This window comes from Pongo pygmaeus, chromosome 9 (assembly GCF_028885625.2).
Source record: "Pongo pygmaeus isolate AG05252 chromosome 9, NHGRI_mPonPyg2-v2.0_pri, whole genome shotgun sequence".
Lineage (NCBI taxonomy): Eukaryota > Metazoa > Chordata > Mammalia > Primates > Hominidae > Pongo > Pongo pygmaeus.
This window is the reverse complement of record NC_072382.2, coordinates 122,062,427-122,089,336: the sequence shown is the minus strand read 5'-3', so window position 1 is coordinate 122,089,336 and position 26,910 is coordinate 122,062,427. Positions and strand designations below refer to the sequence as shown.

At 46.5% G+C, this 26,910-nt stretch overlaps 1 protein-coding gene across 7 annotated transcripts in view; it reads right to left on the bottom strand.

Annotated features, from left to right (window-relative positions):
- The window catches only part of POU2F3 (POU class 2 homeobox 3), an 82,722-nt gene that overhangs the window by 8,037 nt on the left and 47,775 nt on the right, over positions 1-26,910 (bottom strand). For all 7 annotated transcript variants that reach the window (XM_054439144.2, XM_054439146.2, XM_054439150.2 and 4 more), the window contains 7 exons: positions 14,873-14,998; positions 13,526-13,628; positions 10,893-10,975; positions 8,017-8,199; positions 7,444-7,585; positions 5,664-5,800; positions 3,707-3,868 (listed from right to left, as the gene is read on the bottom strand). In XM_054439144.2, the coding sequence (XP_054295119.1) occupies positions 3,707-3,868; positions 5,664-5,800; positions 7,444-7,585; positions 8,017-8,199; positions 10,893-10,975; positions 13,526-13,628; positions 14,873-14,998 (936 nt within the window). The remainder of the gene's footprint in view (positions 1-3,706; positions 3,869-5,663; positions 5,801-7,443; positions 7,586-8,016; positions 8,200-10,892; positions 10,976-13,525; positions 13,629-14,872; positions 14,999-26,910) is intronic.

Genomic DNA, 26,910 nt, shown 5'->3' with positions numbered 1-26,910 from the left:
ATATGTGTTGAATGAAAGCTGATGAGGAATGGGGCCCCTGCATGGCTCCTCTAGGCCTCCTCCATTTCTCATCATGTTGATGTCCTGGGTTGGCATTGAACCAAAGGGAAAATCTACTACTTCCCATCTGCTCTAAACAAAGCCCAATCTTTAAAGATTCCAAAGTTCCTATGACATGACCCAAGTTTCTTAACAAGGCCTACGATTCCCGACATAATCCAGCCCCTGCCTACCATTCCAGCCTCCTCATTCACACCCTCACTCCCTGGTTTCCAGCCTGTTCTGGCCTTCTGTGCTTCTTTCCTCCTACCCCACCCCACCATCAACCTTAGAACCTTTGTACATGCTATTTCCTCTACCTAGAATATTATTCCCTGCCCTCACTCCTCCCTGCCCCCCCAACTCAGACACTTTCCTGTTAATATCAACGGTGACATTCATTCTTCTGGTGTCAGTTTAAACATCATTCCTCAGAGAAGCTCCTGATACCCTGGACTAGGTTAGGCACCTCAAATACCTGTACCTCTTCTCTGAAGCCTTCATCACAAATAGCATTTGTTTAGTATCTGTTTTCCTGCTACACTGTAAGCAGGGGTCATGTGTGCGGTTCACCACTGGAGCCCCAGTACCAAACATATAGTAGGTGCTCAGTGAATGCTTAAGGAAGAGATAATGAAAGAATATCATGTTGCCTCCAACTTAACATGTTCAATGATCTCTTAGAGAGTTTAGGGTACTTCAGCATCCATGGCCCATTATGATCCCACACTCATCAGCCCCTCTAATTTTAATCCTGAACCCTTTGCTCCAGCCAGACTGAAATGCTTGTGATTTCCCAAATGCATCATGTTGTTTTATAATTCCATGCCTTCAGGCTGGGTGCGGTGGCTCATGCCTGTAATCCTAGCACTTTGGGAAGCCAAGGTGGGCAGATCACCTGCAGTCAGGAGTTCGAGACCAGCCTGGCCAACATGGTGAAACCCCATCTCTACTAAACATACAAAATTAGCCAGGTGTGATGGTGGGTGCCTGTAATCCCAGCTACTCAGGAGGCTGAGGCAGGAGAATTACTTGAACCCAGGAGGTAGAGGTTGCAGTGAGCCTAGATCGCACCATTGCACTCCAGCCTGGGCAAAAAGAGCAAAACTCTGTCTTAAAAAAAATAAAAATAAATAAAAAATTAAAAAAATTCCATGCCTTCTCATAGGCTGTTCATTCTGCCTTGTGCACTACTCTTGCTAATTACTAATCTGTTCTCCAAACAAATTAGATATTCACCCTCCCGGGCCCCATTCTGATGTGGGTGTCTTTCCTCTTGGTTCCCATGGCAGTCCTATGGGGCTCATTCCTGCCAACACTCCTCACATCTACGTGGTTGTAGTTTCTTGTCTTTTCTGGTCCCTCCTTCTCAGTTTCTTCCCTGATCCTCTTCCTTTGCCCGTCTCGCAAAAGCTGGTTGGCATGGCCTTTGCTCTTTGCTTCCTCTACATAAACTCCATAGGCGAGTTCCTCCTCACCCAGGATTTCACCCACCACCTGCACACTTGTGACTCCCTAGTCCATGTCTCCATCCCAGCCTTCCAGTCTCACCTCCAGACCCATAATCTCAAGTGCCCGAGGACATTCCCACATGGGTATCCTGCAGGCCTCCCTGTACATCATGATGACATAAGAACTGAAATCATCACTTCTTCCCACTCCCAAGCCATCTCCTCCTGCTTTTCTTGTTCCGTAAATGGCCATACCGTCTACCCAGTTAGCCCAGCCTGAATGCCAAGAGTCATCGCAGAGGATTCCCTTTTCTTCATCTCTCTCCCTGCCCCCATCCAACTTTCCATTCATTAACCAAGACCTAATGATTTCTTGAATCCCTCCCACCCTCTCATTCCTACCTTGTGGGGTTGCTTTGCCCTCAGTCTTTCTCTACTGGATACCTGCAGTCCCATCCTAACTGGCCTCCCTGCAACCCATCTTGGGCCTTTCAAGCCATCCTTTATCCTGCAGTCAGAGCGATCATTCAAAAAAGAGAAAATGATCATGCCAATATCCTATGAAAATCCTTCAGTGATTCCCCCAAACCTTCAGTTCCTTAGCATTGTGTACAATCCCTGCACAGTCTGGCCCCTGCTGGTCTGTCCAGCCTCATCTTTCAACACTCCTCCTCATGGAACCACTTGCAGCTCTGTGAGCATGACACACTCTCCCTGCCCCATTCCACAGCCCTCGTACTTTCCCCTGGGAGAGCTCCACCCACATTTATTTGCCTCTCATTCCTCTTCGTCCTTTAGACTCAGCTCAGGTATTAATTATCTCCTCGGGGAAGCCTGTCCTAACCACCAGCTCCCAAGGCTGGTTAGCTGCTGCTCCTAACTTCTCTGGGAGAAACGATCATGCTGTTTTCCATTTGTTTATTTACCTGCTCCTCTGCTAGGCAGTGAGGTCCTCTGGCACAGGGAACAAACAATATTTATCTTTGTATCCCCAGCACTTGGCACAATATATAGAAGGTAGTCGGTAGCTGGTTGGTGAAAGAATCAACGATGGTGTAGTTTTTGGGAAACAGCTGTGTCCCACCCTGACAAGGCTGCATTTCACCCATCTTACAGTGCTAAAAGACTGAAGGGCAACATCATTCTCCCCAACTCCCTTAACCTTCAACCATCACCATCCCCAGAGAAGAACCTTCCCACCCCCACCCTCCAGATACCATTTCTCCCTGCATGGAGAAGGTATTTCCTGCCCCCTAAACTTCATTGTCTGCCTAGAACTTCAAATTGTTCCCAGCCCTGGCTTCTCCCTTGAACTCCAGAGTCACAGATATAACTCCTTCATACTTACTCTTGGATGCCTTGTAGGTATGTTCAACTTAATATGACCAGCCCCAAATTCTTAGTTTTTTTCCTCAAACTTGCTCTTCCTGCAGTTTTCATCATCTCAAAAAAATGGCAGTGCTTTCCAACGCATTGCTCAGGCCAAAACCCTTTGAGTCATCTTTGCTTCCTTTCTTGTATACCGTATCTGAGCACATCATGCTGCTCCACCATCAAAGTCTAGCCAGAATGCAACCACTCCTCCTCACCTCCATGGCTACCACCCTGGGCCAAGCCTCCATCACACAGCCTGACCATTGTCATTCTCCTAGCTGGTCTCCTGCTTCCACACAGATTATTCCCCACATAGCAGCCTGTGTCAACCAGCTCAGCTTTCTCTGGCTAGAGCTCTCCAATGGCTTCTCATTTTACCCAAACTGAAAGCCAGGGGCCTTTCAATGGCCTCCAAGATCTTGGGCGCTCTGCTTCCTGTTTCTTCTCTGACTTCCTCTCCTACTTCTGGTCCCCTTTCTCGTTCTGTCCCCAGCCACACTGGTTGTCTTGTTGTTTCTTAAGCATACTGGCTCTTTTCACTTGCTAGGCCCTCTGCCTAGAACATTCGTTCCCCCAGATATCCATGTATTTCATTCCCTGACAGCTCTAGGTATCTGTTCACACACCCTTATCAGGGAGGTCCTCTCTGACCTCTCTATTGAAAGAGTATCTCCCTGCTATCCCGTTCTATTCCCTCGCCCTTCTTTATACTATATTCTAGACAGTATCTCTTTGCTTATTTATTTACTGGATGCTCCCCTCTTCCCTGAAGCCACCACCTTCCCCTCCAAGCATCATGTCCCTCCAGTGCTTGGCAGACAGCTTGGTTCCTGGCCACTCACCAGCCGGGAGTTGTAGACAGGTGGTTTGATGGGTGTGGCCACAGGGCAGTTGATTCGCTTCTCCTTTTGGCGTCGGTTGCAGAACCAGACCCTCACCACCTCCTTCTCCATGGACAACTGCTCTGCAATCATGGAGATCTCCTCTGAGCTGGGTTTTGGGTTCTATAGGGACCGAAAGGACAGAGTATGGTCAAGAGAAGGGAATCAGGGGCAGGGAACAGAGGTCCCAAAGAAACAGGATACAACTATACATGGATCAAAAGCTTTAGAGTCAGACCTAGGAGGAAATACTGGCTTTTTCACTTACTATGTGTCCTTACAAAACTTTCTTAACCTTTCTGAGCCTGTCTTATCATCTATGAAATGAGAATAATCATGCCCACCACATAGGATTATTGTGAGAATTAAATGAGAAAATGTGTGTAAACTGTCAAGCACAGGGCCTGATACAAAGTGGGGTCTCCATAGATGTAGGCTGTCTTTCCTTCATTCATGAGTTCGGAGGAGAGGAGTCCATGGATGAGTTATGTGGGGCAGGTAGAGTCCCCAGAGCTGCTGCTCCCTTCTGTGTTCTTCCTTATTACCTGATGTCCTTCTCCCCTGTAATTTCTTTTTTGTTGTTGTTGTTTTTTTTTGAGACGGAGTCTCACTCTGTTGCCTAGGCTGGAGTGCAGTGGCGCGATCTCCGCTCACTGCAACCTCCGCCTCCCAGGTTCAAGCAATTCTCTCTGCTTCAGTCTCCTGAGTAACTGGGATTACAGGCATACATCACCACGCCCAGCTAATTTTTGTACTTTAAGTAGAAATGGGGTTTCACCATGTTGGGCAGGCTGGTCTTGAACTCCTGACCTCAGGTGATCCACCTGCCTCAGCCTCCCAAAGTGCTGGGATTACAGGCATGAGTCACCATGCCTGGACTGCCTTGTCATTTCTTCCTGTCCTCCTGCCTCAAAGCAGGAAATGAGAAAGCTAAAACATGTGGACCCATCAGGACTGTGGCATAGCAATACATGCTACACGGGTGCTACCCCCTTGTTCTGATCCCTCACACCTGGTCTTTAGCCCTGGCCACTTTCCCCCACTCCTACACCCTTCCTTAACCTTGCCACTCTAGGAAGCCTAAAAAGAAGGAAAAGCCAGTTCCTGTCATTCTGCTAGCTGGATATGGGCACCAAATCTTTGAGCCAAATGTGCGAGGAATCTGCCGGAGGGGCAGCAGTCCTGGAGGCCTGGGGCCTTTGGAGACGCATGGTACCCATGGCGGCTCTGGAGGCTGGGATCTGAGGGAGCCTGGCTAGAAGCTGGCTAGGCCACATCTGTTTCTCCCTCTTCTCTTCCCCAGCCCGCATGGGGTTCACAGCTTCCACATACTGGCTCAAAAATATGCTTTTGCTACAAATTCCAAAAAATGTAGGTGTATAACATGATCACAAGTATTTAAATGTGCATAGAAAAGAAGGAGTAGAAGGAAATGAGGTCAGATGGCATTTGGCGATGGGCGTTTTTTTCTTTCTACTTCCCTGTACTTTCCAAATTGTTTACAATAAGCATTTATTACATTTATAATTTGAAAAACACAAAATGTACTGCACAGAAAATAGAGAACTTATATACAATCCCCTGGCTTTGCTCCCTTTACCTCAACTGGATACGGAGCTACACTGGGTTCTGGGACCCTATAGCCCGTTCTTTAAATCTCCCAGTGAGAGAAACAAAGGGCCCTAAATAGATGTCAGGGCAAGAAGGGTCAGTGGAAGAGGAGGTTCCTGGAACCTGAGATGGAGGGCAGCTTTGCACTCCAATACCTGGGTGCCTGGAGTGGGACAGTGTGTTTTCTGATTGTGTCCCAGAGCAGGTGTGAGGTGCGGAGGGGCTGGTGCCGAGGGGCCTGTGCCGTGTCTGCTCTCCCTACCTGTGTGAGGTAGCCCACCCATGCCCACCCGAAGGTGCTGCTCACATCTTGAAACCTCTTCTCCAGAGTCAGGCGGATGTTGGTCTCGATGCTGGTCCGTTTCTTTCTCTTCCTACCAAATACTTCACTGAGGCTGGGGTAGGAGCTGGGCGTGCTCACTGAGGGGTCTGACGGAGAGGACTCTGTGGGGACACGAAGGAGCAGAGGAAGCTCAGAGAAGGGGATGAGTGGCTGGTGCCTTCATGGATTTCAGGTCCAACAACCCTTCCCGATGGGCTCTGCAGTGGCATTTTCAGGAACAATCCCCTCCCCCAGCAGGGAGCCCAGAACAGATCAAGAATCCTATTTCTTCTCATTGCTCAGGGCAAAGGCCCTCCATGGCCCTCCACTGCCCTCCATAGCCCTCTGTGTCCCCCACAGCAGTGTCTCCAGTGTTTGGGGTCACAGCTGAGGGATGCTTATGCATCGGTGACACATGTGGGTGTAAGGGGGCACTGGCAGGGCTCCTACGAGTAACGCTCATGAGGTTGTTTACAGATATGCCTGGATGTGAATACTGAGCGAAATGTGAAATGAGATTTGCAGCCAAAAGCAATGGCACTTGGTGACAGACTGTCGGTGTTGGAGGCATTTTCCTGCCAGTGCAAGTGTTTGAGCTAAGGCTGTAGGGGCCATAGGAAGGATATCCCTGAGGAAGGATTGAGGCATCTGATGGAGACTAGAAATGGTCACAGGGCCCTTCCCCAGAGATTCGAAGACCTTCGGATCATTTCACTCATTTCAGTGCTTCCATAAAGGCTGTCTAAGGGACAGCCTGTAGGGGGAGCTTCCTGCCTCCTCCCATGTTCCGTGGGAATAACAGCCCTGGCTGGCTGCCCCACCCTTTCCTCCCTCTCCAGTGTAACCACGAATCCATGTGAATCTACTGAATAGAGCCCAGCCCTGGAGACTGGCTCACTCCCTCTCTCTGCCTAGGCCGGCGGTTCTCAACCGGGGGGGACTCTGCATCACCACCACTCCCCCTGGGACATTTGGCAATGTCTGGAGAGATTCTTGGCTGTTTCAACTGGGGGTGGATGCTACTGGCAACTAGTGGGTAGGGACCAAGGATGCTCAAAACATCCCGCAATGCATAGGCCAGTCCCTGGCAACAAGAATGACCTGGCCCAGGATGTCTGTAGTGTCAAGGTTGAGAAGCCCCATCCTATATGCTAGCCCCTGCCGCCAAATGTGTGGTCCCTTGGCTTACACCCTTGATCTCCTGGGATGCCTCCTGGCCACCACGCCTCACTGAGTCCTCCTGAAAACCCCACTCCTGCTGTCAGGCTTTCCTGACCAGCCTGGGTTGCAGTAAGTCCCTGTCTGCTGAAAATCTACTCAAGAACTAGCCAGGGAAAGACCCCGTGTCATGCCTGTGGTCTCCCCCTCCCAGTGAAACCCTAGAGGCTCCACTGCCCTATCTCCCTGACCTAGACTTATTCCAGACAGAAATCTGCGTAAGTGGATCTGCTCTGCAGATCCAGACTCTGTCGCTGGCAAGCTGTCCTAAGGTCTACGCTGGGTGGGATGGGGTAGGAATGGAATGGGGACAAATCCTGATGGACACAGACCTAAATCCACATCCTTCTGAGGGCTTCTCAGTAGTCGAGCTGACACTTTCATCTACACTTGCCTGTGTCCTGTGTCTTGTTTCTCCATCGGCTCCAGTCTCAGGAGAAGAAAGGGGTGTTAGGTATCAACTCCCAAAAGCCCCAACACGACAAGTCACTGGCCCTTCCCTGCAGAGCCCTCTAGGGCCCCTGGCATCCGTGTTTGCGAGGCCTACCTGCATCATTCAGCCACTTCTCCAGCAGGGGCTTGAGCTTGCACATGTTCTTGAAGCTCAGGTTGAGGGCCTCAAATCGTGAGATGGTGGTCTGGCTGAAGTCGTTGCCATACAGCTTTCCCATCGCCAGCCCCACATCTCCCTAAGCGTGGGGACCGAGGGGGAGGAACATGAGAGGCAGCCTCCTCCTCTTGTTTGCCCACATCCTGCATGGTCCTAGCATCGATCACACAGCCAGCCTGAACCTTTGAGTGCTCACCCATGCTCGGCTCCTTTCCAAGTCTCTTCCCTCTAAGGTGAAGAATCAGTTTCTTTCTCTCCTTAGACTCTCAGTGGACCACGCCCATGTGCTCAGGAGAGCCAGCCCCTTTTCCACCTCTCATTCTCCTCCACCAGCAACGTCCTCAGTTTCCCTACCAATGGCAACTGCGCCCTATTCTCAGAGAACTCAGAGACATGATGAGGAGACCCCAAACACATCGAGCCTCTGGTCGCTCTTGAAACCTGCACTTGGGAAGCCCAGTCTCCAGCCGCTCGGCTCAACTTCTTCTATCTTTTCCCCTAAAACCAAACCTGTGTGAAGCCCAGCTTAATGCGCCTCTGCTTGAAGGTCTTGGCAAACTTCTCCAGCTCCTCGAGGTCACTGGGCTCATCAGCCCCTCCAGAGCTGGGTAGATGCTTGGGCACTGGGAGATGCTGGGATGCTTCCAGGTGGGGTTCTAAAGAGGATCCTGGCAGCCCAGGGCGCCCAACTGCCTGATAGGAAACACGCCAAGCAGATCCACCACAAAGATCAATAAATAACATTTTCTGATTTTTTTTTTTTTTTTTTTTTTTTTTTTTTTACTAATAGGCCCACTTAGAGGATGACAGATCCCTGGATACACCCTGGGTACATTTGAGTCCTATTTTTTTCCAGCGGCATGGAAGTGGAAATTAAAGTTTCTATGAATGTATAGCAAATAACTGGAATATCTGGGTAGACACATCAGGAGTGCAGGATAGGGAGGTGGCCTGAGTTTAGCCTGTGACTCACTTTTTGAGTCTTAGCAGGTTACTTCCTCCTTTCAGTTTTCTACCATAAAAGGAGCTAGCAGGGTTGTTTACAAAGATTCCAAAAACAAATCACATAACTGTACAAAGAAAAGGTTGCTTGCTTTGTTTTTTTTTTTTTTTTTTTTTTTTCCCCATAAAGCAGGTAACTGAGGTGTTGAACAGGCATTAACTGAAGATAACAGGAGACATCCATCCAATAACTCATGGCCTTCATAGAACTTTTCTAAAATGTCAAACTCTTGGGCCTCATTTTACTTTCTAAACCACCATTTTCTTTCATGAAAGTGTTTTGTTTTTAATCAAAGGTATTTTAATCAGTACCTTTATAAAATGCACCTTGATCACATTTGGGTTGTTAGGAGATATTCTTTCTTTCTCTCTTTTTCTTCTTCTTCTTCTTCTTTTTTTTTTTTTTTTTTTTTTTTTTGAGACAGGATCTCACTCTGTCAACCCAGGCTAGAGTGTAGTGGCACAATCACTGCTCACTGCAGCCTCAAACTCCTGGTCTTAAGCCATTCTCCTGCCTCAGCCTCCTGAACAGCTGGGGCTACAGGCGTGTGCCACCACGCCTGGCTAACTTTTGTTTTTTTAGAGACAGGGCTTCACCATGTTGCCCAAGCTGGTCTCAAACTCCTGGGCTCAAGTGATCTACCTGCCTTGGCCTCCCAAAGTGCTGGGAGTACAAGCATGAGCCACTGTGCCCAACCAAATATTATTTCTTGAGCTTATTTGCATAGGAAAATGTACCCTTAAACCTAGAACCATGTTGTGTCTATTTGGGGTCAGGAATGAATCCAATCTTAAAGACATCTATCATTCCACAAGGATAAAGTAGAACCTGAGCCTAGGGGTCCAGGCACTGTGGCCAGCTCAAAGGGCTAAATCCACCTCTTCTCTCCTTTTTGATTTACTTTTTGTAGGCTAGGGTTAACATTACTTCTTCTCCTCTGGGATATTTGGGTTTACCATTCAGATAGGCATCCTTATGATGAAGAAGGTAAAAGGACCCCTAGAGAGAAGTTTAGGAGTCTTTCCCCCAGTGAAGGGTCTTTTAGTCTGAAACCACCATGAATTTGGTCCTAGTTTGCAGGGAGGGGATGTATGAGGAGAGTGTGGCATAGACCAGACCCTCAGGACAAAGCCCCAGTCCTCTTTGAACCTTCCTTTTCATTAAATCATTTGTTCTTTCATTTGACAAAGACTTATGGGGCTCTCTGCTACACCGTCTCCCTCCTCCTTTCATCTCCAATCCACTGGCAAACTGCACTGATTCAACTTCCCAAAGCATCCCCTCAATCATCCCCTCTTCTTATTGCCACAACTCTAAGCCAATCCTTTATGACCCCTCCCCTGGATGATCTTCATAATCTTCTATGTGGTCTCTCTGCTACCAGTCTCTCCATGCCAAAATATGATAAGAGATGAGAGTTGATCTTCAATATTCTAAGATCTCTTCCAGCTGTAAGCCCATGACTATGAGATTCTGGAGAGGGCAGCCAGGAGGAGGTGGAAGAGCAGCTTATGATGCCGGTGTCCCCATTTCAACCACTAGATGGCGAGCTTCCCCTCCAGGTACTTTCAGTGGCCTCAGCCCTCTCTGAAGGCAGGGCTCTTGGTGAGCCATGGGGATCTTAGCACAGAGATCTTTGTAGTCATTCCCAACCATTCTGCCCAACCATCTGTGCGGAGCCATCTCATGCAGCTGTGCAGGTTATTAACTGTACAGGGGCACCAAGATCAGGGGAGGAATGGCAGCTAAGATACAGCTCATGCTGCTGTCGCCAATCTGTGCACCTTGGCACGAGACTGCACCTGGCCAGAAGAAGAGGTGCCTTTTTCCTAGTTGGAAAAAAGGTGCTGTGTGGAACCATGGCAGCTCTGCAAACAACCACTCTCCCAGACCTCAGCCCACTGGCCTATATACGTGCCCACTGCAGGAGGCAATCTGGAATAGTGGCCCAGAGGTGAAAGACACTGGCTTTGTGGTCTCGGACATCAGGTCTGTGGTATTCTAATCTCCCTCTTGGGGCTTGAGAGCACCTAGGTAGAGTTCGTGGCCACCTTGGTATGCCTGAGAAGTTAGCTGAGCCTGGCTCTCAGAGGAGCAATGCTGGGGCCTGTGCAGGGCTGGAGTTCAGTGCCCAGAGCATGAAGGAGGCTGGCCTGGGAGCTGGAATCTCTGGGTTCTAACTGTGGCCCCACCAGTGACACTTGGTAAATTGTCCCCCTCTTGCTGTAGCTTGGATTTCCCCTGTGCCAATGGATAGTTCCCTGCTATCCCCTCTCCCCAGAGGGGTTAGTGCCCTGTTAAAGGGGTAGGGGGAAACCAGTGAGTTAAACTCAGTGAGAGCTGAGACATTCCTAGAGGAAACAGGAAGAATGGGGTTGTTTACCTGGGATGCCAGTCCCGGCCCAGTCTGTGGGAGGAGGAGACTGCTTTGTTGCTGTGGAAAGGGGAGGAGATTTGGCTGCAGACCTGGGTGAAAGGGGAGGGACAAAGGAACAGACAAATAAAATCCAGGCTATTTGAAAGACATGTGCTACAACTTTGGCACCAGGATCACTGTCCCCACCCCCTGCCACCTGATCATGTCCCTCCACCCACCTCAAGTCCCATGGAGAGGCCCTCCTAGCACTGCCAGGCATTGCCACATACAGGTGGAGGCAAATCAGATACAGGGATAAACAGACATGTAAACAGCAGTCCCCAAACCAGTCCTTCCACCTGCCCGCCTGTCTGGAGAGGCGCAGAGGCTAAGGAGGGTCAAGAGGATCTACTCTGGGATCTGATTACCAGAGCTGAAGAAACCCAGGAAGGGAAGGGATGCAGGGTGGCTGCTGAGAATTCAAGCTAGGGCTGAGGATTTTGGCTTTCCCTGCAGGAGAAGTAGCTGGGTTACGGCTACAGAGGCCCAATCAAATCTGCGAGGATGCCAGACCAAGCAGATGCGACCATACAGCTCTAAAGGGCAGTGGGCCTTAGCCAGAGGCATATGGCTGACCAGGACATTTTATACTTGGGAGGGGGAGCTGAGAGAGGAGGGAAAGTCCAGGGCCAAGCCTCTGGAAACTCCCTTGGGCAGTATGTATTACACCTGCTTCTCCATCCTCCCCAGGAAAACTGTACATAAGGGACTCTGCCTGGTTGGTGGCTCACTCTCCCAGCAGGAGTGGGGCCATCAAACCACCAAAGCAGACAATGGGGTTGGTCACCCCAATCGCTTGTCACTCAACAGCACCTTGGGGTCTCTGTTTTCCCTAGGCTGTTCTGGGTCACAATGTACAGCATCTGCTGATGTTGAACCTTTATGCTCTTCAGTCTCAAAAAGTCAGGGCTTCATTGTTCATTATTAAAATACATAGTCAAGAAAGCTCTTATAAGGAATCCTGAACTGGGAGTTGAGAGGCTTGGGTACTAATGGCAATTCTGACATGGCAGTTGAAATGGATACAGCCTTTTCACATGCATTATTTCGAGTGACTCTCAATAATCTCATGAGGCAGAGCCTTGCTATTATCCCATTTTTTCAGAAGAGGAAATGGAAGCTCAGAGAGGTTAGGTAACTTTCCCCAAAACACACAGTTAGTAAGTGACCTTTTAAAGAAACCGATAAATTTTTCTGACTCCAAATTTGGAAGTGTCTTTCCACCACTACATCATACACTGACCTAGGTGGTTATAAGCCTGGGCCATTTTCATGTCACTCTCCAGTCTTCTGAAAACAAATTAAACTGTTACCTTCCCTTTTCCATTCCAGGAGTATGATGTTTATTTTTTAACCAAAATAAACACTTAAAAATTCAAATAGGGTCTCATTCATCACCATAATATTCTGAGGTACCTTGGAAACTAAAGATAGTGACTGTCATTTGTGCAGGTGCTAAGGGCGGAAGGCAGAGTTGCATTTTGTTTGGATTCTGGATTTCCAAAGCCTCTACTTGGGATTTGTGCAACAGGAGAGAGTTTATACTTCCTCCATTACTTTTTTTTTTTTTTTTTTTCCAGAGACAGAGTCTTGCTCTGTCGCCCAGCCTGGAGGACAGTGGTGCAATCTTGGCTCACTGCAACCTCTGCGTCCCAGGTTCCGGTGATTTTCTTGCCTAAACCTCAGGTATGCACCACCACACTGGCTAATTTTTGTATTATTAGTGGAGACAGAGTTTTACCATGTTGGCCAGGCTGGTCTTGAACTTCTGGCCTCAAGTGATCCGCCCACCTTGGCCTCCCAAAGTGCTGGGATTACAGGCATGAGCCACCGAGCCTGGCCAACCCTCCATCACTTTTGACCCTAGTTGGTGGAGATGGGAGTGGGACAGGCAGAACAGTGTGATGACCAAGAGTATGGGTCTCAGCTAAACGGTTCTAGAACTTCCCAGTAGGTCACCAGAGGCATAATAGAACTACATACTGTACAAGGTTATTTTGAGGAATGTCAGAAAAATTACTCAGAAGAGCTCCTGGCACATCATGCTCAAGAAATGTTAGCTATTTATTAATAGTTCAATCTATTTGCTCTTGGCCAGGGAGAAGTTCTCTGCGAGTTACCTCCCTGCCAAAGAAAACCTGAACACCCTTTCTACAACCTGTGGGTGGCACTGCTGCTCTCTCCAAATAGAATCACAGCCAGGCTTCCAGGAAGCAAGTCTGAATCTGTGTCCAGGAGAGATTTCCAAGGAATTGGGACTTGTCTGTACTGCATTTCCCAGGGCGCTTCCCCTCCCTTGTACAGCATAGCTCTGCTCCACGCCTGCACCTTCCATCTCCACTCACCACGAAATTGAGGAGGTGGGCCAGACCACCCAACAGGAGGCGGGGAAGGGGAAGCAGAGAAGGAGACTAAGCCTGGAGGAGCATTGCCAGAGTCCCTTCCTCAGACCCTGGGGTGGATAAGTAGGTCTTAATAGCAGATGGGTGACTGACTGACGCATGCTCTCCAGTTAGGCCCCCTCACCCAGCAAAAAGCAGCAGCAGCAGCAGCAGCACTTGACTGGACTTGGTCTATGTGGAAACCCCCAGGGTTCTTACCTTGCTGCCCAGGCTGGGTCTGAGATAGCAGGAACTGGGATACAGACTGTAAGTGGCCGGGAACCAGCACAAGCTGCTGGAGCGGATGGAGGGAAGCCATGTCCTACACACGGAAAGATACACATACACCACGGCATTTACAAGCTGGGGACATCAGCCCCATCTGCCTGCCACACATCTGTCCCAGGCGTCTCCAGACTCGGAGACTTTGCAGGCTGACCTTGCTTTATGCCACTGTGTATCCCCAGTGTCTAGCAAATAGTAGCTACTCCATTAACGCTAGTATTGTTACAGCTTCTGCCCTCAGCCTAGGAGTCCTTACTACATATTGTTACTTAACCCTTGCCTCCTGAGTTAATTTTTGTATGTGTCAGTCCTGTCTCCCAACTAGACTGTAAAATGCCCTGAAGGCAAACCTGGGTATGACCCATCTCTCAAAGTTTATCCTAGAGATAACATGCAATCCCCAACTGTCCAATTCTTTTTTAATCTCATGCCACTTGATTATGCTAAAAGCCATGCCTTGGCTGTTTCCTGGGCCCGAATCTTTCCTGGAGGGTGTCAGGGTGGGAGTTGGGGGGTGGAGCAAGCTACTCATTCTTAACAAAACCAATTAGTTAAACAAAAAGTCCAGGGTTTCTCCTACCAGCCCAGGACATAGGACTAATAATTCCAATGCTTGGGGGATCGGGGAGTCCTCTGCAATGGAGACCCCAGAGCTCTGTGCCCCATGGGGTTGAGCTTAGGTTTGTGCACATAGAGAAGACCTGAGAAGCCTTGCTGAATGGAAGGTGAAGGGACAGATGCATATTCTTATGTGTTTCCAGAAAGGGGTGGCTCTTTCTCCCCCGGGTGATCCCTGCTGAGAAGAGGTCTCATCACGTGAACGCCCTCCCGGACCTTGGCTCTTACTATCTCAGACGCCTCTTTCTTCCCCCACCAGCACTCCATTCTAGTTTGGCTCTAACATAAAACCTTAGGGGAGGCAGAGTGGGCCCAATGGGGACAGAAACATTCTCCAACTGCAGCAGCAGCCGTCAACTTAGGATTCCCCTGAACATGGCTGGCAGACACCAGCAGCTCAGCTGTTAGGTCCTTGGCTTTGGCAAGCCTGGCTCCTTTTTGTCCCTGAGAAGTAGAGGCCTCCCTCTTCACATCCCTAGCTAGGCTTCACCTGTAAGAGGACTGTTTTAGAACCCCACTCACAGCCTCCAGATCTCTTTCCCACATTGCCTGCAGGGGGTTCTTTAGACTGATATGGATTCACAGAGTACCAAGCATGGAAGTCGAGCATTTCACAGAGGGATTGAGTTAAACACACTGGCCCACTGTGAAAATCAGGGTTACCTGACATGGGCTGGCATTCACCCCAGACATTTGGTTTCCGGACATCATGGCAGGTCCTTGACTCAGGTGGCATGGCCGATGGGAGAGGGTCTGCTGCAGGGAGTCACTGAGATCTTCGGTTTTAATCTGCAAGTGGAAGCAAGAGGAGAGTGTCAGTGCTGGATCCCATCAGGCAGTCAGAGATGGAAACGGCAGGAAGATCCAGGCAGGAAAGGAGTGACCAGCCTAGAGAGGAGAGAGCTAGCCCAGGGCCTACTGGGCTGCAGCTTACTTTTCCTGCCTGTGTGCGCCCTTCCAGCCAGGGCAGCTGGGCAGAGGCCTGTGTGAGTGACCCTGAAATGACAAAAATGATAGTGTAGTGACTTTCAAAAATAGGGCTTAATGTAGGAATTGGAGACCAGCCTGGGCAGCATAGCAAGACTTCATCTCTAAACTAAAAAAAAAAAAAAAAAAAAAAAAAATTAGCCAGTCATGGTGTTACATGCCTATAGTCTCAGCTACTTGGGAGGCTGAGATGGGAGGATCATTCGAGCCCAGGAGTTTGAGGCTGCAGTGAGCTATGATCACGCCACTGCACTCTAGCCTAGGTGACATAGTGAGATCCTGTCTCTTAAAAAAAATGGATTAAATTCTTAGAAATTCTGAGATGATTTTTTTTTTTCTTAGGAGGAAGAAGGTTAAAATATATTTAGGACAGCATAGTGATCCTAAATGCCATTCTTAAAACTCTTTACCTCACAGAGTAAAAAACTGGCAACCCTTTACTGATCTCCCCCAAATTCTGTGTCTTATTTTCCTCAATGGAATCTCATCTATGAAACCCCAAAATCTGGGCACCACTGATCTGGAGGAGTCTCCCTCCCCATCCCATTTGTCTCCACACCTCTCCATCCTCTGTGTCTGCCTCTGCAGCTGGCCCTCTTCACCTGTGTGGCTTTAGTGACAGTCTTTGCCTGTCTCCCTACAGGTGAAGGCATGTCTCCCTCACAGCCAATGCTGTAGTTACAGCCTGAGGGGCCCGTGGTGGTTTCCAACCTTTCTCCAGTCTCCACCACCCTGCAATGACAGCACTAACCACCCACGCGTGGGCTTCCCAGGTGTCCCAGGGCAGGGCAGGAAGTGCTGCTTGTGCCTACCCCTCCTCCTATCCCAGGAAAGCTACCCTCTTGCAGCTTTTCAGGAAGTCCCTTGGGAGGGTGTCCATGTGACTTTAAATTCATATAATGTGACAGGGGCACGAGCTCTAGACCATACCTTATAAGGGATATTGGGAAGACCCTCCTATGCGGACATCTGGTTGTTCCCTATCCAGATAGAAACTCTTGGCCATAGAGACGCTGGCTTAAACCATTTTCTTGGTCTACACTGTGAGTATCACTGGCATCCTGGAATACCTTCTGTTTGTGTTAGTTTAACCTAAGTCAAAAGTTCAGATTAACAGCTAAACTTGTGCTTAATCCTTGCGGAAAAAAATGGTGCTTTGGATCACTAAAGAAGGAATTCCTTATAAACAGCTCTATTATAAAGACACATGCACAGGTTATGTTCACTGCAACACTATTCATAGCAAAGACATGGAATCAACCTAAATGCCGGTCAATGATAGACTGGATAAAGAAAATGTGGTATATATACACCACGGAATACTATGCAGCCATAAAAGGAATGAGATCATGTCCTGTGCAGGAACATGGATGAAGCTGAAGGCCATTATCCTTAGTAAACTCATGCAGGAACAGAAAACCAGATACCACATGTTCTCACTTATAAGTGTGAGCTAAATGATGAGAACACATAGAGGAGAACAACACACACTGGGGCCTATTGGAGGGTAGAAGGTGAGAGGAGAGAGATCAGCAAAAATCAGCTTAATATGTGGGTGATGAAATAATCTGTACAACAAACTCCCATGATACAAGTTTGCCTGTATAACAAACCTGGACATGTACCCCTGAACTTCAAATAAAAGTTAGATAAAATGAAAAAGAATTCTCTTTGGTTGGACAGTTAGGAAGATACTACTAACATTAGAGGAGGGAGCTAATGTCCTAAATATGGTACCTTTCACATAGTGAAAACCCAATGAACATTAATTGAACAAAAGACACAAGCAAAACCCATTTCTCCACAGCCTCCAATGAGTTACAGGGGAGAAAATGTTGAACAGGTGCATCGAATGCTGATCTTGTTTCTAGCCCTAACTCTGACTCTAATTTACTATGTAATCTTGAGCCTCTATGGGACTCAGTTTCCCCATCTATTGTATGATAGCCCATGATTTTTCTCCCTGTCGACAAATGGAATTACAAATTCCAGTTCCCTAGTGCATTTGGTAGACCTGGCCCGTCCAGGTTGCTGCTGTGTTCTTAGACAAAGCAGATCTAAATAACACCAAGAAGCCCTGGTTGCACATAAGTTGGTAAGAAGATGGCTGTTTCAGGGACAGTCTTTGGAAATCATTCCTCTCACTTAAGGAGACTATTATGGAACTCTGGAAGCAAAGAGAAGGAAGCGGGAGAGATGGGAAATAGCACTGTGGGGGCAGAGAGTCAGACATTCAGAAAATTCAAAAAACATGGCTTCCTGGGAGTTGTCTCCAAGAGTCCCACTTCTTTGCCCCATGCCCCTTCAACTGTGCCCATCCACACTTGGCACCTCTAAGAAACTCTGGTGTCCTAGTTCTTCTCCCCAAAATTAGAGTTTCCACATCCTTAGATTCCAGGAAAACATGTGTTAGCAAGTTTTTAAAAACTAGAAATAGATGATAAACTACTTATTTCAAAATGACCACCACCACTACAACTTTAAGGTTTGCTCTGAGAGGAGATTTTACTTAAGCCAAGCCTTTGTGGTCCCCACCTCTTCCCTGCATAACCTCCTCCTGCCCCCAGGCATCCGCCATCCCAGAGGGTACTGGGGAGGCAGGATGGAGGAAGGGGGACAGAGGGAGAACATGGAGCACTGGAGGTAAAATCATGCTGGTGGAACAGCCTCTGGCAGCTTGGCCCACTTCCATCTCGGAGGCAAGTGGCAGGGTTCCTCTGTAGACTCATTATGCACAAGGGAGAGATAAGGAGAGGCAACTATGACAGAGCTTGAAAACATGTGCTTTGCCTCCAACCTGGGTGCTATCTGTTAGAATCTGTGCCAGGTCTTCCTGCAACACTTAATTTCAGAAACCAGCGCCATCATAAAAGAAAACGCACCCTTTCATCTGCTTCCTGGATCAATTGCCTTTCAGACTCTTTGGGGGGCACTCCCGACCTCCCAGATGTAAAAATGAAGTGCGTGATAGCAGAAAAGCCCTTTGGGTGTAAGTTTGGGGGCTTTCTGACAACCTCTGCATTATTTTTCTGATTTGTTTGACCGACTTTTTACTCTTTTATAATTTTTATTTATTTATTTATTTATTTATTTATTTTTATCTTCTTTACGGTTCCTTTGGATATGGAATCTTTTATTTTTCATAATTCATTACCTTCTGGATGTGAAGTGCTGATAGTAACCCCAAAAGAAGACAATCCTAAACAAACCAAATTGAAAGATAATAAAGGACACTGCTTTCTTGAGGACAAGTTCTCAAATCTCAGCTTTGATCAGCGGTCTCTATTAGCTGAGTTCAACAGGAAGGAGGAAGGGTACATTGACAATTCCCATGGCCTCCGACAGACATCTTTGACACTTTCAGGGGTTCAGAAATGAAGAAATTAAGAAATAAAGTCTTCCTGAATTTACAAAAATCCCTTTTTACAGCTGTTAAGGGGAAAAGGTTGGAACCTTTCCAGGCAACTGGGTGTTGGTTGTGGATCTGGAAGATGAGATAGAGAGACTTCTGTTGGATCCCATTGACTTCTAATGTGAGAACCGGAGGCAAATTGGATGAAAACCCAATCTCTCCTGTGCTTGTGAAAACCCAACCAAACCCACAGCCTGCCTGGAATCAAGAAGATCATCTCCAGGGTCTCTTTGGCAGTTCTTCTCATGCAAGTGGAGTGTTTCTCCAGACTTTACTTGGGACGGAAGCATCCCTGGAGACGTGGGCCACCACAGGGTGCTCTGCCCTGCCACAGCCACTGAGCAGCCCGTCCAGCTATTGGACAAGCTTTGTTAGTTTAGGATCTTCTCCACCCACTGTGCTGTGCAAAGGTATTACACTGAGTCTTGGGCAGTGACCAGGGAGGTAAAAAGGTATCAGGGATGATTATCTTTTCTGATCCCAGTGAACTCTCTGACATCACTTACTTCAGAAAGCAGTAGCCTCATTCTGGAAGGAGAGAGCCCCTTCCAAGGAGGTGGAAGCCCTTTCTACATCCCTTCTTGGCTTTACCCTCATAGCCAGGAGGTGTGAGGACAAGTGTTCACCCTTCCATCTCACAGAGGCTCAGAGCGCCTCAGAGATGGTTATAAACTCATATAGCAACAACACCCCGGCAAAACTCTGACAAGAGAGTGGTCTCCTGACCCTCCTCTGGTGCTTTGTTTACCAAAAAATATTACATACATCCCAAGGGTAGGAGAGAGAACAGACCATCGGTGATGGAAAAGGGGGTGTTCTGGCCCAGACGTACACTGGGACCTCCTTACTGACCATCTGTTTTGGGTTCATGGGATGGGGCACGGTGGGGCTGGGGTACTCATTTTAACCCCTTCCCCATGACATTTTCACAGGGCCCTCTCTGGGGGAAGACAGCTCAACACTAATGAATATATCACTGGTGATGAAAATGATCAAAGCTGTTGTCCCAGTTGCATAACTCGTTTGTGGAAAGTTTCATAAACATTTCACAAGAAGGAGCGTTTCAAAGCGTGAACATCTCCCAACCTGCCTTCAATTACAGGCAAGATTTTTTTTTCTTTCTCCCTCCTTCTACACTTCTCTCTAGCAGTGAGGAAGAGTTTCTGTTTTGTAACTGATATATAAAGGATTGGCAAATGAAAACATTTTTAAAATATATTCTAAGTGTTGGAATGGGGCAGACGGGTAACTCCTCTCAAGTGAACAGGGCTGAAAGTACCCCAAGAGATAACGGCTGCATTTTTGCTTGGAGGATTCTCCCAGCTGTTCCTTAGGAGTCCAAGGCTCCTGCCTCCTCAGATCCCTCTAGGAAGTGCTTGGGGAGATGACCTCATCTAGCCCCTGGACTCTAATCAAACCTACTATATAGCAGCCTAGGTGTGCCTTTGGCCATGCAAACTGAGATTATCACCCTGAGAGCATCAAACTTCTACACAAAGGAGGGATGGAAGAGAGGAGACATATGGCTCCTAGGAGGCTGGAACCACGTGGGGTTGCTACTGCTGAAAAGACACTTTCCAAAAAGCCATCCTTATTTTTCCCGCTTGTGCCTACTCTGGAAATGCAACAATCTTATCAGTCATGTTATTTAATGCTTTGGCTTCAGTTCTTAGGACATAGCATTGCTAGTGCTGACACATGCATGAAAAACTCCTTCATTTTAAGCCCATAAAAGTTTTCTTCTCCCTCTGGAATATAAATCCCCTGAATTCAGTTCTAAAAATGTTGGGAGGGGGCTGTGCCCTCATGGCAGACCCACCCTCACTAATGCTTTATGGTGCCCAGGACTTGAATCATTTTAACCAAAGCACTGCTGCGGAGCCCTCCTGAGACACCTGCAGCATCCTCCCCAGTGGGCAGCTGCACTGATGGGAGTTCCCTTTTGTGAACCTCATCACCTCGAGCCAGCATCTGCTGGTTCTTTTGGTGGCCTACCTGGTAGAAAAGAGGACAGAGCTACCCTCTCTGGTTCTTTGACTAGGGAAAAGTGCGACACAGAACTTTTGATTTGCCCCCCACAGAAGGCTGTTCTGTCCCTAAATAAGTGAAATGGCAGAAGGAGAGGGTGTGGGAGGCGGAAGAAATGCTAAGCATCAAACTCTGAGAACTGTTTCCAAGCCCAGTGGCTGTTCTTGGGAAGCGTCTAGTGTATAAATGCAGTTCATCATCACACTTTTTTTTTGTTTTGTTTTGTTTTGTTTTTTAACATATCCCTGGGCTGCTTATCAGGGAAGGACTTTGCTGTCCCCAATGGGGATGATAAAGAAGACATCCAGCAAATAAGCACAAGGCTCAGAATCAATCAGTATCCTGACTTCAGGACCCATCCTTGCCTCCAACTAGTTGCATGACCTAATATTACATTACTTCACTCATCTCTGTAGTCCTAGATTATTCCTCCAAAAAGAAGAGAAATAGACCAGATGAAATCTACTTAAGAAATTTAGGCCGGGCACGGTGGCTCACACCTGTAATCCCAGCACTTTGGGAGGCTGAGGCGGGTGGATCACGAGGTCAGGAGATCGAGACCATCCTGGCTAACATGGTGAAACCCCGTCTCTACTAAAAATACAAAAAATTAGCCAGGTGTGGTGGCGGGTGCCTGTAGTCCCAGCTACTCAGGTGGCTGAGGCAGGAGAATGGTGTGAACCCGGGAGGTGGAGCTTGCAGTGAGCCAAGATTGCGCCACTGCACTCCAGCCTGGGTGACAGAGCTAGACTCCATCTCAAAAAAAAAAAAAAAAAAAAAGAAAAGAAAAAAGAAAAGAAATTTAAAATGTATAAAGAGAGAGTAGGAGTAGACTTGTAAGCATATAAGTATACTTACTATGTTACAAGACATTTTATAGATGAAAAGACTGAGGCTTAAAGACATTAATAAATTTGCATAAAGTCACACTGCTGGTAAATAATGAAGCTGAGATTTCAGTCTAAGTTGGTCTGACTGCATATTTCTACACAATCCTCACTCTCTCTGTGTGTGATGGAATTATAGAATTACAGACTCTTCAAAGTTGTTTGGTGTAGGTTGCACTAGGTTTATGGCAGATATTCCAAAATGCGTTGATTCCCTTCCTTCGCCATCAGAACCGGAAGGAAATATAGACATCACCTGGTTCATTTTACAGTATGACTTCTGAAGCCAGAGAGGGAAAATAACTTGCTCAGGGAAACACAGCTAGAGCTGCAGTCAAGTTAGTCCTAAAGACCAAGCCAGGGCTGATTAGCATGAATCTGCTAACTCCCTATCCAGTGTCCAGTTCATTCTACTGCACTGCGGCATGTCTCTGTCATCTGTTATTATCACTCTGAAATTGTTGCCTACTCTGGCTATTGTAATAACTCAGTTGTAGCCCTAATCCTGCTGTTCCCCTACTGAGACTTAGTCACAGTCAAAAGAAAGAACTCTGAACCCCACTCAGAGTTCTCAATGACTATGCAGGGCAAGGTTCAGAATCAGATAAACACACATCTGTTTGATACGGAAACATAATGCACTTGGCTTTGGAGCCAGCATCCTGTATTTCCTTGAGTCTCACATATACAAAGTAACTACAGGGTGTGATATTTGCTCTTACCTCCCTCATTAGGAGGAGAAGAGGTGAAGAGAGGAAAAAGGAATGTCATGAAATCTCTGTCCCAGTGTGTATTTTACTATGGGGTTCCAGATGAATCCAATAAAAGGAAGTGCACATGCCCTGTCCTGAATGTACACATGCGTGCATGCGCATGCCACACACACACACGTGTACACACCAACTTATGATCGTGAAGCACTACACAGATTAGTTACAGGAGCATTAGCTCAAGAAAGAGAAAAAATATTTTTTAAAGCACTGTAGAGATGAGAAACACTTTCAAATATACCATCATTTATTCTTCTTGATAATTCAATGAGGGAAGTAATCTTACCAAACTGTTGTAACAGACACGGGAACCAAGGCTCAGAGAATTTAAGCAACATTCCCAACATCACACAGCTAGGAAGAGGAGAGCCTGACTCTCTACATGGTTATTTGGCCTCCAGACTCCTCCCTTCTGCCTGTACCATGCTGTGAGGCACCTGCACTGGGCCTCCCACACAGAATTCTGGGCTTCTGGAAGCTACTGAGAGGTGCTTGTTCACTCCAGCCTCTTCTGTGTACTATATTGCTTTTATGTATGGTGCACAGTTGGGGTAAACATTTCCAGGCTACACTTACAAGTGTAGTCTGGGACTTTACACATATTTGTGGCCTAAATAGTTATTGAGAGTGAAGTTTTCAACAGGTCTGAATGGGAATCTCTTTGGCATTTCCTGAGTGAACCTGTGATTTGGAAGCTTGCCTCTGAAGGGCATTGGATAAATGAAGCAAATGGTTATCTCTGGTAATTTTCATGGTTTAGTCTTCCATGAAGACTGAGGTCTTCCTTGTCTCTTGTACTACTGTGGCACCCCAAATCAAGTGAGGCAGCCCGAGGTCTGTTTCAACAGCAGCTGGAAAAGGTGGTCTTCTATGTGGCGTGAATGAAACAGTTTCCTGCCCTATAAAGGTTCCCTTTCCAGTTCAGTTTAGTTCAACAAACATTTACCAAGCACCTACTGTATACCAAAAGGCACTAGGGACACAAAGATGAATAGGAAGCCCCCAGGTTAATTGAGAGGCTGTGCAAGTCAGAGTCATCTCCGGATGACTTCTAACATTTAGTACTTCTAACATTCAGAAGCAGGTACGAGGTGGCAAAGAAAAGGCTGCCATTTGCTTTGTCAAGGAGGAAAATAGCTAGAGAAAATGGAATGAGATGAAGAAGGCTCTCAGAAGAAAAGTCCTTCTGAGCAACCCTGAAGGATGAAGAAAAGTTTGCCAGGCAGCAAAAGCAAAGAAAGCCATCCCAGGAAGCGGAAGTGGAAGAAGCGGCTCTGTCCAAAGTTGCAGAGGGTGAAACGGCGCTTTCTCTTCCTGTTCAGGATCTACCAGCAATTTGGGACTGCTGTTGTAGGGGAGAGAGAGGACAGGTGGGTGAGCAGGCAGGGGCCCATGGCAGAAGACAAAAGAATTCAGAAGGGACTCTGAGGGCATGGTGGAACTAAAGGGGAGTGATTGCAGTGAGATTTTAGTTTTAGTTCAGTTATCCTAACAGCCCTGTGGAATATGGATTTGAAGAGAGCATGACTGTAGCCAGGGTAGCCAGTTAAAAAGCTATTTACTGCAATTGCCTAAGTAAGAACTCAAGAAGATGAGCCTAAGGCCCAAACAGCCAGACTGGAGAGCTTTTAGAATATAACATGTATTTCCACCCCTAAAGGTTTCTCTTTTTTAACAAAGGGCTGTTTATTTCAGGAATTGTCTGTTGAATGCCTCCAGGACCAGAACTAGCACAGAAAAAAATCTGAAGGTCCCTAAGCCAAACTGCTAATCATAGATGCAGCGGAGAGCATTTGGGGTTCTAGAAGGTATCCACTTTCTAAGCCATATATTTCTGCAATGTTTGATTTTTAAAAGCAAATTCTTAGTGTTAGATTAGAGAAGATTAAGATGAAAGTTAGTAAGCATTCAAAACGTCACGTATCTACATAGAATGTTACAGTTTACAAGATGACAAAGCTGTGGAGCTGCTTCTTTTGCCTGTGAAAAAGGCGTCTTGAGAGGTTTAAAGGTACATTATCTAAATGAACAGACATACACCCATATATGAAAATATGCATATGTATGTAATACATACATGTACGTATGTATATATTTAAAGCAACAACTTGGAATCAATCTTTGTCCACATTTTGTGTCACTGTCTCGCAGTAGGCAACACCGGGGGTGTGGCCCACAGACCTCACTTGTACATCTCCATGATGTTCTGAGTTTACAAAGCACTTTCAAACACATTTCTGTTGATTTTCAGAGTACTTTCATGAGATTGAGAAGGTAGGTAATGTTATTCCTGCTTGTGGAAAACAGGGTCATAAACGGTAAGAGATTTGTCCAAGGCACATGTTGGCTAGCAGGAGAGCTGTGACTTGAACTCAAGTCATCTAAAATTCAGCATACCTTTCAAATGCCTAGGATTTTCTCAGGAATCCTTCCTAAAGAAGTGGATTTTCAGTCACAGAAATCTATCTCTTGAAGCTCCAAAGCCTTTTATTTCAGTTTTGGATAGATATTTATTGGTTTCTTTTTGAATAGAGATCTTGCTAAAAGGTATCATATACATCCCTATTTTGTCTTAAAGCATAACTGAAAGATAATTTAGTCAATGACTCAGAGTCATAATTTCAAACTTGTTTTAAAAGCAACCATGCCCTCAGGGATACTGATGTGTTTGACCTCTGTTGGCTGTAGTACTGTATGGCCCCAGACTGCCCTTTTTTCTTGTTTTTTTTTTTTTTTTTTTTTTTTTTTGGTTTTTTTGTTTGTTTTCTTTCTTTCTTTTCTTTTTTTTTCAGCTCTGAGCTCTGCTTTTCTCAGGTTTTTTTTTTTCTTCCTTTCTCACAATCAAGTTTATCTCTGCTTCTGTTGGTATGCTTCCTTCTAGAAATCCCCTATTCCAGCTTGAATTTGCACTTTTATCTGCTAAGGGATAGAAAAACCAGATCATTAAGCTCAGTAGACCATCCCTAAAATAAGAGTTTAAGGCTCTGAGAAAGGGCCTGGCTTGAGGTCTCATTTGCTTCCTTCTTACTGTCAGCTGTATAAATAGGTTGGCTACTGGCTCTCTGGATAAGTGAGGCAATGCAGCACTGCCATGAAGCTCTCTTTAACACTTGACTTGTGCTTTGGCTTAATTTGTATTAACTATGTGCCTATCTTGTTACGTCTATTAGCTGGGGACAGGGCTCTAGGCACAAGGGTTGGCTGAACCTACTCAATTGACAGTTTAATATAAATTCTCTAAGGCTAGGGAACAGCTACCGAATTTGTTACCAAAAGGCTGAGTGGACTTGAGCCAAGGGACTCTATCAGTGTATCTGAGTTTCCGTATGTATAAAAGGGAAATAATCTCTGATACATCCCCAGGTCTCAAGGGTTAGGGCTGAATGTCTAGAAAACCTATTCCAGGGAGGGCTTTCCTTATTTCTGTCACTAAAATGATTGAAGATATGAATTTTGCACACTTAATACCTGAGAGACCTATCTTGCTTACTATGGCCTGCCCAGCACAGTGCATAATGTCCATCACTTAGTAAGTGCTTATTAAACATATGTGGTATTATTGCATAAATACGTTTAACAGTCCTCACGTATAGGAAATTGAGTCTCGGAGAAGTCAAATGATTTCCCAAAGGCCATATAGCTAAGTGGCAGAGCTTGAATCTAGGCCTGACCAAATCCCCCAAATCAACCCTCTTTCCACCATATCATGTGACTTATAAAGTCATGCCAAACTAGGTTCGTTTCCTTTAACATCAGGTTTTTAGAATGGGGGATCAGACAGATACTATCATTGAAATATGTAAATATGTATTTAGGTACTGTCCTGGAGGTCAAGATGAGCTGGTATGGGCTGAGATAGGGTTGATTAATGATGGGTCACTGTCATCTAGGAGAGACATCTCCAATGGTATGCCACAGTACCCCGCTTGTGGTCCACTGTGGCTAAGAATGTTATCAGTAACGTGGATGAAGATGTAGCATACATACTTATTACATCTCTGCATGAGGAGCAGGGCCAGCTAATACTCTGCGCAGACATCAAGATTCACAAAAAAAAAAAAAAAAAAAGCTCAAACATATGGCAGGAAGGGAAGCAAGTCATAAGATAAAACATAGGAACAAATATAAAAATCCTTTACTTAGAAATATGAAAATTAACTGCACAAGTTGAGACAATAATTTATATGAAAAAAGACTTGAGACACATTAACTGACTCAAAGAGCATATAAGTTGACAGTGTGACATAATTACCTTTAAAAAACCCTATAGGATAGGCGGTACTAACAGAAGTAGAGTAGCTGAATGGAGGGAGTTTCCCGTACTGAACTGCATCATTCCTTGAGGGCAGGCCCCATTACTTATTTGCAGCTGGCGCCAGTAGAAATCAGGGCAAGAGAAAGGCATAGTACCTGCTCAATAAATACATTCAAATGGGTAAATGGATGGCTAGATGAACAAATAGTTGCACCATGCTCTGGCCTGCCTGGATCTCACCTGAGCAATGAGTGTTATGCTGTACACTTGTGGATTTCATACTTAAAGGGAGTGATTGGCAGACCAAAACACATGCATGTAAAGGCAACAAGGCACAAACGAATTCAAGGAGTTCATCACAG